This window comes from Rhinolophus hipposideros (genome assembly GCF_964194185.1).
Source record: "Rhinolophus hipposideros genome assembly, chromosome: 8".
Taxonomy (NCBI): Eukaryota; Metazoa; Chordata; class Mammalia; order Chiroptera; family Rhinolophidae; genus Rhinolophus; species Rhinolophus hipposideros.
In genome coordinates, this window is record NC_138054.1 from 62504088 (window position 1) to 62519517 (window position 15430).

General features: G+C 39.2%; 1 protein-coding gene across 1 annotated transcript in view; it reads right to left on the reverse strand.

Moving 5' to 3' along the window:
• CYP4X1 (cytochrome P450 family 4 subfamily X member 1) overlaps positions 1-15430 on the reverse strand; it is a 35073-nt gene that overhangs the window by 1589 nt on the left and 18054 nt on the right. Inside the window, exons 7-11 of the mRNA XM_081055961.1 lie at positions 8761-8864; positions 7056-7246; positions 3927-4060; positions 1724-1788; positions 224-306 (exon numbers count right to left, since the gene is read on the reverse strand). Of these exons, the coding sequence (XP_080912087.1) occupies positions 224-306; positions 1724-1788; positions 3927-4060; positions 7056-7246; positions 8761-8864 (577 nt within the window). The remainder of the gene's footprint in view (positions 1-223; positions 307-1723; positions 1789-3926; positions 4061-7055; positions 7247-8760; positions 8865-15430) is intronic.

The window sequence follows — 15430 nt, forward strand, 5'->3', positions numbered from 1 at the left end:
GTGTTCTGTGGCATGGCTATATAGAATGTGATAAAGAAGGGCACTGTCCTTTGTGAAACTAACTGGCCCTCTCAGAGGCTCGGATAGGCAGTAAGTTCTACCTACTGGTCATGTGAGAAGGTGGGGTTCCATGGAAGACTTTATAGAATTGAGGGGCTAAAGGAAAAAAGCTATCCCAAATACACATTTTTGTGTATTTTCAACAAGTTCAAGTTGTCCTCACCTTGGTCCGGCTGAGAATGGTAAGAAGGAGTGGGAGTGTCTCTGATTACAATTCTCAGGAGAGAACCTCAAAGGGTCAAAGACCTGAAATGAGAGGGCAATACCCCCAAACACCATTAACACATTTCTTAAGCCACTGCTTAGCACCGATCAACAGATATATATTGTGAACCATGCACGTAATTTTAAATGTTTTGGTAATCACATTTTTAAAAGGTAAAATGAATTTTAATAATATAATTTATTTAACTGAAAATATCATTCCAATATCTACCAAATACAAATGATAGTTAAGAAAATATTTCATTTTTTTACTACATCTTCAAGACCCAGTGTGTATTTTATATTTCTAGTACATCTCAATTCTGACTAGCCACATCTCAAGGGCTCGATAGTCACATATGGCTAATGGCTGCCATCTTGGGCTGTGCAACTCTACACCTGTGACCTTGGCTGGCTTCTAAATTGACTAATCCGTTACCCAGACTAAGTAAAAGGAAGCAGAAATACTATGGCCAGTGGTATTATTTTCACTTTGGAGGTAAGAGTGCACCTATTTAGAAGTCAAACCCAAATGATTACTTGATCAGTTGTTACTAAGACATGCAGTCCAACTTCCTTTTACAAGTGACAGATTTTAAACCCTAGCAGCTTATGTAAAAGGAAGCATTTGTACATGTTGTGTTTAGAGTTTAGAGGATACTGAACCAAGGAACTCAGGTATGTTCCATAACTTCTTTGTGCCTCTCCAGATCTTCTCTCCTCCCTTCCAAATCGCTCTGCCCTGGGCTCCAAGAAGCTGACATGTTGTTCTGTTGGGTTTGACCAAGAAAAGGCATTGATAGGAGATCTGGAGGGTGGGAGGAGAGAGCATTTGGGGTATTTATTCCCTGAGCCCCTCCCTACCAGGCCATCTCAGGTTGGCTGCATGTTCTACTAATGGCCACAATTCCTGTCTCATGGCCTTTCCTGGAAGCTCTCTCTCCAGGTTTCTAACCCTCTCTCCATTGTCCCATCAGGCCTAGAAGTGGTAAATACTTCCATAGTTATTTGCTCCATGTTGCTTTTCCAAAACCTTAACCCATACCTTTGTCAATAGTTCCTTCATAACATCTCAAATTGCTCGACTCCAGTGTGTCGTTGATTTCCCGCCAGAACCCTGATTGTTACATCCAGCAAAAGGGAGTTTGAGTTACCTGAATTATTATTGACATTCTACACTCTTGCAGATATCTAGGTAGTGCTTGGTAGAGCTTCTTAAGTAAATGACTATGGCAATTTAGAGCAGATTGTGTGGCATTATGCCAGTTTATTCATTCAAACAAAGATAAAGTAGGAATAGGGGAAAAGGACAGTTTTTCTTGAGTGGAAAAGTCTTACATTTTTGGTTTCTATATCTATTTTTGTTGGCTGCATCATTTGCTACTTCCAAGCACAGCTAAAAAAAAGTAAATTGCACAGCATTAGTTCTTTTAAGTATTTTCGTGTAAGACAGTCATACCTTTGGGTTTTCCCAGACAGCAGGGTTGTGGTGAAGACCCCAAATACTGAGAACCACTGTTATTCCTGAGAAAGGAAAGAAACATAGGAGATTGCAGGAGAAAGAATAGGCAGTAGGCTACTGTGATACCACTCTTCAGAAAGATTTCTCTTCTGAAGGGAAAGAGCTAGCTGCTGGCAGACCTCTGTGTGCTGCAGCTGAAGACAGCTGTGAAGGACCCATGGGAGGATGCAGTTTGATGTCTCCTTAGTTTTCAAAGCAGTGATCTATGAATCCATGATTCTATCATAAAGAGCTATTGGTATCGTGTCAAAATGATAACCCATGCTTATGTTTTCTGCTACGTCTGGAAATTATTTATACAGTAGTCCCTCCTTATCCATGAGGGATATGTTCCAAGACCTCTAGTGGATGCCTGAAACCATGCATAGCACCAAACCGTATATCTACTATGTTTTTTTCTGTACATACATACCTATGATAAAGTTCAATTTATACATTAGGCACAGTGAGAGATTAACACCAGCTAATAATAAAATAGAACAATTATATAATAATATACTGTAATAAAAGTTAGGTGACTGTAGTCTCTCAAAATATCTTATTGTACTGTACTCACATTTCTTGTGATGATGTGAGATTGTAAAATACCAAGCTTATTCCTGAATCTGTATAACCATTCCTGACTGCAGTAAATGCCTTGGTGTAACTCATTTTAGGGGATCCCTAGCTGAAGTCTTCATGTAGGCTCAATGCTTTCTGGTACAACACGCTGCTGTCAGGCAGAATGTGTTTTCTGTTCATGTCTTCCACCCACAAATTTAATGTCTTTTTTCCATCTTAAGTAAGCACTTATCACGCACTGTGGTGATAACTTTCGCAGTTTGAGGTGCGAAACGAGCACACATTTCTTTTCCTTCTTCACAATTTCACGGATAGAAGATTCATTCTTACCATAGATCTTAGCAAACTCAGCATAAGATTTTTTTCTCTTTCCTTGTTAAGTTGAGAACTTCTACCTTTTCTCTTTAAGAAAGTTCTTCACAGCTTCTTGTTGGCACATCCAAATTACCAGCATGACTACTCTTGTGCTTTGAGGTCATTATTAAGTAAAAAAAGGGCTTTGGACCTCGGGTGACTATGGGTAACTGAAACCATGGAAAGCAAAACCGTGGATAAGGTTCTCTACATCTATTAATTCACTATAAAGCATCCACTCCAAATAGTTTGGGTGCATAAGAACAAAACCATAATTCCATTGTGTAAATTGAATGACAAGATGATGTTTATTCATAGAGGGCAGGGAATTTTGGCAAATAGCCATGTAGCTTGGGGATTTTTAAAAAAGACAGAGGAGAGACAATTTGAGATGATTTGATTACCAGAAATAATTCTTAGTCTGTCAACAAAGTCACAGTAAGTGACACGTTGTTGGTATTTGCTACAAGCAATCCTGTCAGCTTGTGTCCAATGGCAAGAGTTAATAGAACACTGAAGCAGATAAGGAAGGTGTCTCACGTGACCCCTCTGTGTCCCACTCACCCTGCTCAGAAACCTGTGTTATTCTGAAGAGCACTGGGTTATGGCATGGGACCTCCGAGTGAGGTCTAGCTCTGCTCACTGCACACTGGAGTCCCCCACGTGGGTTTTTGGCTACCCCAAAAGTATTTGAAAGTGCTGTGTAAACTGCAAAGCACTATATAAGTATCTGCTAAGATCATGTTCCAGGGGAAAAATTGAGATAATATGTTGGAAGGCTCTGTGTAAACTATTAAGTGCTGCACACTTATTAGGGTGATATTATTATGATAATGAAGCCAAACACTTTTCTTGGGTCTTCTAGATAAACATAATAGTGCTTACCTCCCATGAAGTCTCACATGAGTTTGAAACTCAGCCAAACAAAGATTATCTTAGAAATAATGTCCCACAGTGGAAGAAACCCTGTATTCTGATTCTGGCGACACAGGTTCTGGGGCTAGCTTTGCTGCAAATGGCTATGTGCCTTTAGGAAAGTCTCTGAAACCCACATCTGATCAAGGCATTACCTGCCGAGCTTTTACTTAATAGGTACCCACTCTTAAGCCACATGTCCTAAGGATTGCCTTTTGACTTCTCCAAGACTTGAGAAATCCCCTGGCCTTTTTACTCTCCCCAGGATCCCACAGTCTCTAGAAACTGCATAGGAAAAGAAATCAAACACCTGCAGGCAAGGAGCGTCCGTCTGGGAAGGTAATGGGCTTGCTGAGTTCTCTGGAAATGGAAAAGGCGGTAGGCATCAATCGGAGAGACTCCTTGATACACATTGTGGTGTATGACATGTTTTTCAGCTGGTCCCTGTGAGCACGAGAGAGAGAGGACAGGGGACTCAGCTCCACATCCAGTCTGTAAATGTTGATATTTTTTTTTCTATTTGATGTTTTTTCCTGGTAAGTATCATCCTCAGGTTAAAGTTATTTTTCCAATTGGTTTATGTAACAGAATGTTCCAATGGGACTCTTTCTGCCTCAGGCTCAGCTGAGGTCTCAAAGGAAGAGGACCCAAACAGGTGCCAAAATCCTCATTATAAAGTAAGGTGCTACAGTAAAGGATTTGCTAAGAAGATTTCTGAAAACCAATTTTGCAACCCTTAGCTCATCACTTAAATCAAGAAAAGACATGGAATGACTAAGGGTTGAAGAAAGGAGGCTTAAGAGTTTTGAGAGGGAGAGAAAAAAAATCCTTTAAAGAGCATTGCTGGAATGCTATGGAGAATGGAGGAAGCTGTCCCCTGCCATGTTAAGCAAAGAGGGGCTTCAAGAGGATCATGTAGGTGATCTGACATGTGCTCTCTGGGGTTTGGGAAGCATAGGACTGATAAGAAAGGCTGTGAATCAGAACAGTCGGAGAGGCAGGAAAGAGCAACAGGGACAAGGCAAGAACAGTCCCGTGTGTCCTATGGGCCAATGAACCGGAAAGCGAGAGCTCTGAACCAGCTTGAAGGGAACTCTAAGGACAAGAATTCCCTTGCCTCATGAATCACCACTGCAAAGTTCCAGTGAGGGACTCTCCAAGAAACCCACAGATGTACCCACTGAAAGTAAAAGGAAGCATTGAATAACTGCCAAGGTCAGTGGGCAAGATCATAACAGTACCAACGGCTTTCTCCTTATCCTTTGTCCCGCCTGGGACCATTTTTGGAAAGTCAAAAGCAGCACGGTCGGGGAGAAACTGGTCAGCAGGAAGAAGCCAACCACAGCCCTTTACCTACCATGGGCTTCCAGACCAAAGAAGTACTGAGCTGGGATGGAGGGAGGTGCTCCAAGTGAATAAGAATTGGAAGTTTTGAATATTACACTGGATCATACAGTTTAATTACTGAAATGAGACTGCTCTTGTGATTTAAATGGATGGAAACACTACGGGATTCACTCAAGATCTCAGACCAGAGATTATAAGAACCTGCCCCACATAGCAAGTTTGAAGTGTTGGCAGGAAAAGAATAAGGTTTTTATTTGCATCTCAGCTAGTCAGGTTGATTCAATAAAATGACTGCATATAATAGGTAGTCTATTTGCTTTATTGTATTTCTATTTGCCTTTCTGAGTACTTATTTTGAATGCAGACTTGGGCCATTCAGTAATGTGAAATTTTAATTTTGAGCCCAGAATAAAAAGACTCATTGTGCTTAGTCTGGCACTTTGCGTATTTAAGAAAAACAGTGTTGTCCATCTCAGCCCTGGTGCAAAAAGACGAGAGGAATTTCAACCCAATGCAGAAATGGGTTGACAAGGAGCTAAATGGAGACACTGAACAACTTTCCACGTTTTTCAGAAATTGCTCTTTGCAGTATAGTTTTATTATCTGTCTAAAAATATTATCAATTCTCAGACTGCTATATACAAATGTCATTAAATGTAACTACACGGTCATATTATAGGATAAAAACATATTTTATTCCCTACAACATGATTGCCATTTCTCTCATTAAAATAAACGAGTAGTTAAGAGATCCTCTGGACTTTGTTTTCTCACCTGGCAAAGATTTCTTTGTTGTTCTCACATTTCACATAAGCCAAACAAGAACAAGAAAGGTTAATATTTGAGTTATATAAATATCTACCCTAATCAAGGTTAAAATATCAAATTAATTTGGAGAGGTAGTATACAGTGTTTCCAAATTCAATGAATGAATAAAAAATGACCAATCAACACTGCATTTTGTGCTGTATTGATTAGACACTTAATTTATGGCAGGAAATGACTATTATTTTCTTATAAAAAGTGAGATCTCTACTATGCCCATATAAATTTAAATTTTCCTTTGCAAATGTTCTAATTGAGTTGCCCTATGCATTTGAAATATGATGTTTTCCCCCTAGTCATGGGACTGGGTTGCCCTTAGCATTTTTACCTTTCTGTCCCCTTTGACCAGCAAAACAATGATATGTGAAATATCTAGCTAGAGTGAAGAGTGTGGTTTATATCAAGGATATGTGTGGTCTTTCCAAATAGCATGTCTAAGAGGAAATTCATAACCTGGCTTTCAGTAACAGCAAGATAGGCTCAAAGTCTAGTGAAATGGAGTTGAAGTTTTCTACCTGGCTAACTCCTACATATCCTATAAGGGGCAGCTTAGGCATATAATATCCCAGGAAGTCTCCTTGAAGCCCCCGATGCCACGTTAGGCACCTGTCTTTTAGTTTCTGTGGTGGCCAGTACATATCTCTCTCGTTACCCTTATCATGTTATTCTCTAATTATCTGTATGGGGACCTGTCTCCTGTACAAGGGGTGAAGTCATTGAGGGCAAAATCCACACATAGTCTTGCATATATTTTTAGTGCCTTATTACTTAAAATGTTCTCAGCTATAGTTGTTAGACTCAACTTCAGTGTGTATCCTTTTGTATTATGTTCAAAGTCCAAAGCCAATCCTGAAGAGTGAACAAGGGGATGGGAGAGAATGTCCACAAGGAGGCTTACATGATGCAGATGACCTCTCAGAAGAAGAGCCCCACTTGAGCACTACCATTCAAGCTCTAAATGCAAGTCTAGGGATCAAGTCCCCATTTCCAACGCATTAGAGCCTGGGTGAAAGACAGAAATAGGACAATTTACACACCACTGATTAGAAAACCAATGAAACAGATAATTTATGGATGAGTGAACTTCTTTTGCAAAAGGCAAAGGGATAATTTTGGGCCCTCTAGAAAAAGAGCAGAATGGTTGCCTGCCTCTTCTGCTTCCATATACACACATCTTGAAGCACTATAGTCACCAAGGTACCAGAAGAAAGAATAAAGCAAAATCCCATGAAAAGTAGGATGAAATGTTTAGGGATGCAGGTCTTACCAGGTGATAGCTGACCCATCTCCCAGGATGCCTCTGATCTCTTCCCGGCATCTCTCCTGATGCTCAGGGTTCTGAGCCAGGTGGTAGAGGATCCAGGAAATGCTCCCTCCCACAGTGTCTTGCCCTGCCACCATGAAAGTGTTCACCTCGGACCGTAGGTCAGTATCTGAGAAGTTGTTACCATTTTCATCCTAGAAAGCACAGTAGAGATATTTTTAGGCAATGTCGGTTTATAAACATTTGCAGCCCCAACGAAATAATGGTTTTAGGGAGGAAATTAGAGTTTGTTGTTTTTTTTTTAATTTATTGGGGTGACAATTGTTAGTAAAATTACATAGATTTCAGGTGTACAATTCTGTAATCCATCATCTATAAATCCCATTGTGTGTTCACCACCCAGAGTCAGTTCTCCTTCCATCACCATATATTTGATCCCCCTTACCCTCATCTCCCACCCCCCACCCCAGAAACTAGAGTTTTCAATGAGAGGTTCAATTTTTAATTCAGCTCAACAAATGTGTACTATGAGCCACATTTTGCTCAAATCATTAAGGAGGACTAAAGTTAAATAAGGAAATCAAACCTTGTAAAGACTTCCTCCAATCATCCTGCCAGATTTATCCAGATTTTTCTAGCACTGTCTCATCATTTCATCAGCTTACCCTATGACCCATTCTCCTGTGTTTTCCTGAACTACCATGTATCTTTATGATAGTCACCAATGCTGCCAGATTAGTACAAAATTTAGCCTTATCTGACTCTCTAGTGACAGAGTTGCAGAATTTTATCTTTACTTCAGAACCTTTGCAGCCACACGGAAACGGTGGTACCTTTGTACACTGGAGTATTAGTCGGCCATAAAGAAGAATGAAATCTTACCATTTGCAACAATATGGATGGACCTAGAGAACATTGTGCTAAGTGAAATAAGTCAGGCAGAGACAGACAAATACCATATGATCTCACTTATATGTGGAATCTAAAGAACAGAATAAATGAGCAAACTAAACAGAAATAGTCTCAGAGATACAGAGAAAAAAACTGAGGGTTGCTAGATGGGAGGGTGGGTGGGGATGAGGGAGAAGGTGAGGGGATTAGAAAGCACAAATTCGTAGTGACAATATTGTCACAGGGATATGAAAGACATTTGGGGGAATATAATCAGTAATGTTGTAAAGATTTTGTAGGACGTCAGATAGGCACTGGTCTCATTAGGGAAATCACTTCATGGACGGTGTACATGCCTGACCACTGAGCTATACACCTGAAGCTGAAGCTGAATAATAATGAATGTCAACTGTAATTTTATACATATATATGTGTGTGTGTGTGTGTGTGTGTGTGTGTGTGTGTGTGTGTGTGTGTGTGTATATATATATACATACATATATATAGTAACAGGATGTGGAGTACAGCATAGGGAATAGAGTCAATGGAATTGTAACAGGTATATATGATGTCAGAGGGGTAGTAGATTGGGGGAGGGGGGTTTATGAGAGGTGTAAATGTCTATTACATTGTTTTGTACACCTGAAACTAAAAAAAATAAACAAAACAAAACAAAAATCTATGGAGCCAACCGATTAATTCAAAAATATTGTTAAATTTAGTTGACCAATACTGCTTTTATCTCCTATCCTGCCCACTCACCCACCTACCTTCACGATTAGATATATGAGCAGGTTCAGAAACTTAAAAGATTTACCTGGGCAGAAAGAACAATATCCAGAAAATCCTGGTACTTCTTTTGAGTGTTACCCTGCTTCTTCTCAGTCTTGAGGGACTTCTTTCTTTCTCGGATTATCTGGTCTAGGGTAGAATAATAATTCTCCATTACCAAAGTGACAGCAAAGTAAATCAAAGTAAAATAAATTACAGAGAAAGCCGTGGCCCATAAATAGCTTTAAATCTTGCCTAATTTCCTGAGATCAAAGTAAGTATATCGTGTTTAAACAGATTTAATTTTTGGAGACATTTATTTTCCCATCCAATGACAACCTTTGATCAAAGCTCCAAAGACAAACACAACAGCCCAAAATATACTTTATACAATTAGGCAGATAATATAATTAAGATGATTTCAAATATATGTGCAAGTGACCAATCATTCTTTTCTTCCTCAGGCTAATATCATATTTCCATGGGAAAATTACCAAATGAAATGGAAGACAGGGAAAGAAATATCAACATGTGTGTAACTGAAGGGTCTAAAAAAATATGGGACAGAATATTTAAAATCATAATCCAAGAAAGCTTTCAGGAAATAAGAAAAAATTTAAATTTACATATTGAAGGGCCCACCCTATGCCTAGAAAAATTGGAACAGAATAACCAATTCCAATATAAATCTTAGTAAAACTATTCAACATAAAAGACAGAGAAAATAAAATACTCAGAGAATCCAGACAAAAAGACCAAATGACTTTTAAAGGTAAGAAAATTAGGCCAGCATCATACTTCTCTAGAACAATAATGAAATCAAGGCAAGTTTAGAGCATTTTTAAGAAACTCAAGGAAACAAAGTGTGAGATAAATATTATTTTTTCCAGGGGAAATAGAACTAGCCAGGTTTTACTTAACTTGAGAACCAAGAAAGAAACAGTAAAAATGACCTCTTAAAAAGAAGTGGAACCCCGATTCACTTTCTCACTGCATTAAAGACAAAGACCCAGTTAAGGTGCTTGCACTGCGTGCTGTGGATCTCTTACATCTCTTCAGGAGGGGCACAGAAGACACTTGAGCTCGTGAGAGAAAAGCAGCTGGTTGCTGGTGAGACTGGAGGAGGACCTGAAGCAGCTCCTTTATCACTAGAAATCTGACCCTTGAGATAAATAGTTTATATTCAGCAAAATTATCCTTCAAGTCTATGAAAAAATTTACAAACCTGCACGAACTCAGAAAACACTGTGCCCGTGAGCCCAATTTGAGGAATCTATAGTGGATGAGCTTCATCCAACCAAGAGATGACTGGGAAAACTTCACTTAAAGAACTGAGGTGGACATTTCAGAGAGTTAATTCTAGATCTCAGACTAAAATAAGGATAGGGACATGGGCAGAAGAATAACACATACACATTAAAAGTGAAAATAATGCAACTAGAAATAGAAGGAGTAGGGAGGGAGAAAGGAGAAAGTACAATAAGATCACTAATAGTTGTATAGGTAATAAATAAAAGTCAAAGGAAACCATTAAATACTGACAAAATATAACCAGTCACAAAAGGACAAATACTGTATGATTCCACATATGAGCTACCTAGAGTAGTCAGATTCATAGAGACAAAAAGTGGAATGATGGTTGCCAGGGGCTGAGGGAGAAGTGAAATGAGGAGTTGTTATTTAATGGGTAGGGAGTTTCAGTTTTGTAAGCTGAAAAGAGTTCTGGAGATGGATGGTGGTGATGATTGCACAACAATAATAGCACTGAACTGTGCTTTAAAAAGGTGAAGATGATAAATGTTATGTTGTGTGTATTTCACCACAATGAAAAATACTGACAAACCAGTTAGCAGATGTTTGAATAAAGGAAAGGAGATTAAGCATCTATGAAAGAACTAAATACTGTGGTAGCCATAGAACAAAAAATATAAACCTTCTTAAACATGAAAACATTTATATTTTAAAAAAGCAAAGAAGACATACTATAGAGAAAAAAACCCAGTATACTGGGTTGAATGATGTCCCCCCAAAATTCATGTCTATCCAGAACCAGTGTATTTAGCCTTATTTGGAAATAAGGTCTTTATAGATGTAATCAAGTTGAGATATCCTATCGAATTAGGGTGGGCCCTAATTCAATGACTGGTATGTTTATAAGAAGAGGGAAATTTGGACACAGATTCTGCTATGGACTGAATGTTTGTGTACCCCCCAAATTCATATGTTGAAACCTAATCTCCGATGTGAAGGTATTTGGAAGTGGGATCTTTGGGAGGTGATTAGGTTATGGGGGTGAAGCCCTCATAAATAGGATTAGTGCCTTCTTTGGACCCAAGAGAGCCCCTTCACCCCCTTCTGCCATGTGAAGATACAATGAGATGACAGCCATCTATGATCTGGAAGCAGGCCCTCAACAGACACCAAATCTACTGACAACTTGATCCTGGACTTCCCAGCCTCCAGAACTGTGAGAAAGAAATGTCTGTTGTTTATTAACCACCCAGTCTATGGTATTCTGTTATAGCAGCCCAACAGGAACAAGATTGATATGCAGAGGAAAGACAACCATGTGAAGACAGACAGAAATTAGAATGATATAGTTGTAAGCCAGGGAATGCCAAGGATTACTGGCAACAACCAGAAAGGAGGAAGAGGCAAGGAAGGATTCTTCCCTAGAAGAAGGCTTGAAGGAGTTTTTGAGAGGGATCATGGATCTGCCAACACCTTGACTTTGGACTTCTAGACTCCAGAGAGAGTAAATTTGTGTTGTTTTAAGTCTCCCAGTCTGTGACTATTTGTTATTGCAACTCTAGGAAACTAATACACACAGTAATTCTAATATACACAGTATAACAATAATATGACAGTATTGAGACCAAACATATCTGTCATTTCAATAAATAAGAATGGGAATGACTTGCTTATCAAAATAAGAGATTTTTAGATTAGTTCATTAATCAAAACTCAACTATGTGCTGCATGAAAGAAAAACACATAAAACAAAGTAATTCAAAATGGCTAAAAATAAAGGGATGGACAAGAATATACCAGACAAATTGAAATGATAAGAAATCAATCCAGACACCAGATAAAGTATATTTGATAAAAAATTCTGGAAGTCATGATATCACAAGATATAAGAGTTATACACATATACACACACCAAATAACACAGCAGCACCTTGAAAGAAGAAACTACAGGAGATGCAAGGAAAAATGGGCAAAATCACATTAGAATAGGAGTCTTTAGCATGGCATTCTCAGTATAGGACAGATCCAGTAGACAAAAATAAGATATAGAAGATCTAAACATAATAATAAGGTAAAACATATAAGGGGAAATATCAAGCACCACACCTAATAATAGAGAATGTATCATCCTTTCAAGAGCACATGGGACATTTACAAAAATTGAGGATATATTAAATGAAAGAAAACACTAATAAGTTCCATAAAGTAGAAATATTAATCTCTAATATGCCAATACAAGAAAACTAGAATTAAAAAAATCAAATTAAAAATCCTTTCCACCTATAAATTTATGAACCTTCTATTAAACAGCTTTTGGATGAAAGGGAAATACAAACAGAAATTACAGAATTTCTGAAAACAAAAGACAATAAAAGCATTACTTATCAAAATACTTGAGATATATTTAATCAGTGAACAAAGGAAAATCTATAGCCTTAAAAACAAATAGCAATAAGAAATAGAAAAATCCATTCTAAAATTTATATGGTATCTCAAGGGATCCTAAAGAGACAAAACAATCTTGAAGAAGAACAACAAAACGGGAGGATTCACACCTTCTAATTTCAAACTTACTACAAAGCTACAGAAATCAAAACAGTGTGGTATTGGCACAGAGATAGACATATTACATATGAATAGAATAGATACCCGGAAATAAACCCTCACATATATGGTCAAATGACTTTTGAACAAGGGTACCAAGATCATTTAATGGGGAAAGGACGGTCTTTTAAACAAACAGTACTGGGAAACTAGACATCCACATGCAAAAGAATGATGTTGGACCCTTACCTAATACCATACACAAAAATTTACTAAAAATGGATCAAGGACCTAAATGTAAGACCTAAAATGATAAACATCTTAGAAGAAAACATACGATAAAAGCTTCATGACGTTGGATTTGGCGAGGATTTCTTGACTATGACACCTAAGGCACTCATAACAAAAGAAAAAGCAGACAAATTGAACTTCATGAAAATTTAAAAAGTTTCTGCATCCAAAGAGTAAAAAGGCAACCCACAGAATGGGAGAAAATATTTGCAAATCATATATCTGATAAGAGATCAATATCCAGAATATATAGAAAACTCTGAAAACTCAACAAAAAATGAACAATCCAATTCAAAAATGGGCAAAGGACTTAGACATTTTTCCAAAGAAGATATACAAATGGCCAGTAAGTACATGATAAGATGCTCAACATCACTGATTATTAGGGAAATCAAAACTATGAAATACCACCTCATACCCGTTAGGTTGGCTACTATCAAAAACCCCGAAAATAATAAGCATTGGCAAGGATGTGGAGAAATTGGAACCCTTGCGCACTATCAGCGAAAATGTGAAATGGTAGAGCTGCTGTGGAAAACAGTATGGTGGGTCCTCAAAAAATTAAAATTATCATATGATCCAGCAATTCTACCTTTGAGTATATACCCAAAAGAATTGAAAGCAGGAGCTCAAGAGATATTTGTACACCAAGTTCATAGCAGCATTATTCACAATAGCTAAAATATGGAAGTAACCCAAGTGTCCATTGATGGATGAATAGATAAACAAAATGCAGTATACACATACAATGGATATATTCAGCCTTAAAAAAGGGAAGGAAGTTCTGACATATGCTACAACATGGAGAAACCTTGAGAACATGCTAAGGGAATTAAGCCAGGCACAAAAAGACAAATACTGTATAATTCCATTTATATGAGGTACTTAGAATAGCCCAAATAATAAAGACAGAAAGTATAATGGTGGTTGCCAGGGACCAAGGGGAGGGGAGAATGGGAAGTTATTGTTTAATAGGCATAGAATTTCAGCTTTGCAAGATGAAAAATCACATGGGAATTGATGGTGGTGATGGTGGCACAACAATGTGAAAGTATTTAATACCATCGAATAGTACTCTTAAAAATGGCTAAGAGGGTAAATTTTATGTTATGTGTATTTTATGTCAACTAAAAAAACCCTAAACAATTTCCAGTCAAGATGGCAGAGTGCTCACCTCCTCTTTGGACCACATCAATTACAACTAAACTACAGAACAACCATCATTGAGAATCACCTGAAGTCTAGCTGAACCAAACCCTACAACTACAGACATACAGAAGAAGCCACCTCAAGACTGGTAGGTGACCACGCCTGCATGTGACCATTAAAAATTGGGAGGGATATCTCGGCTGTGGAGGTCCTCTCTGGAGGAGTCCCAGACCAACACCAGGCTCCCCATTCCAAGGTTTCAGTGCCACAGAGAGAAGTCCCCTTAACTTCTGGCTGTGAAAACCAGCTGAGATTGAGCTGAGCAAGCTGGAGGGTGGCTGCAGTAGTAGGTGCTCCTTTTAAAGGACCTGTGCATGGATTTACTTGCTGATGGATTCACTGGCTCTGAGCTCCAGCACTTGGGCAGCAGCTCAGAAGGCACCAGGGGCTAATGGGGAGGAACTGAATTGTCTAGCCTCAGTGTAAGGGCTGAAGGAGCAGCTTTCTCCTGGAGGGATGAGCTGGCAAAAGCCATTGCTTCTTTGTTGAGCCCTCCCTTTCCCTGCATGTAGACAGATGCAGGCAGATGCCATTTGTGAGTTGCCATCAAGCTGGCTATCACCTTTCATGTGCTCCATCCTAGTGATCCCCTGAGACCACATCCCACCCAACTTTCAGGCAGACCCAAGCCACTAACATTGGCTTTTTTGTGGACTTACATAAAATCTCTCAAAGGTTCACAAAACCCAAACAAGCAGTATCTGGCTTCAGTGTGTCCTGTACCTCTGGCTGAGCAGCCCTAAGTCTGCACTGATGCAGCCTGCCTCAGTTCGCAAATTGTCCTCTCAAGGTACCTTCAAGCCCGGTGCCTGTGGTGGCCATCTGTGGATTGTGTCTCATACCAGGTGACCTGGGCAGGGCACAGGCTGCAGCTAAACTTGGCCTGAGTGGGTTCCCTCCCAAGAGGCCCCAAGGTTGGCATTCCTGGTTGCCAGCTTTGAACCAAGTTTGAGCATCACCTGGCTGCTTCCAAGGGTGACATACCCAAAGGGCAAACTTGGCAGGTACCAGAGCCATGCTAAAGTGAACCTTGCATTGTAGGGTCAGCTTTTGCACCACAGCTCCTCCACTGTAGTCACTGCCAGTTTCCACAATCAATTAGCCTGAGGGTCAATCCCTCCTATTGACAAGCAAATGGTAATCAAGGCTCAACTACAACAGGAGGGCACACACAACCCACACAAGGGACACACCTGGAGCACTTGTCTCTGCTGACCAGGGAGACAGCACCACTGGGTCCCACAGGACACCTACTACATAAGGCCACTCTACTAAGACCAGGAGACATAGCAGCTCTACTTAATGCACAGAAACAAACACAGGGAGACAGCCAAAATGGGGAGACAAAGAAACATGTCCTAAATAAAAGAACAGAACAAAGCTCCAGAATAAAACTAAACAAAATGGAGACAAGCAAACTA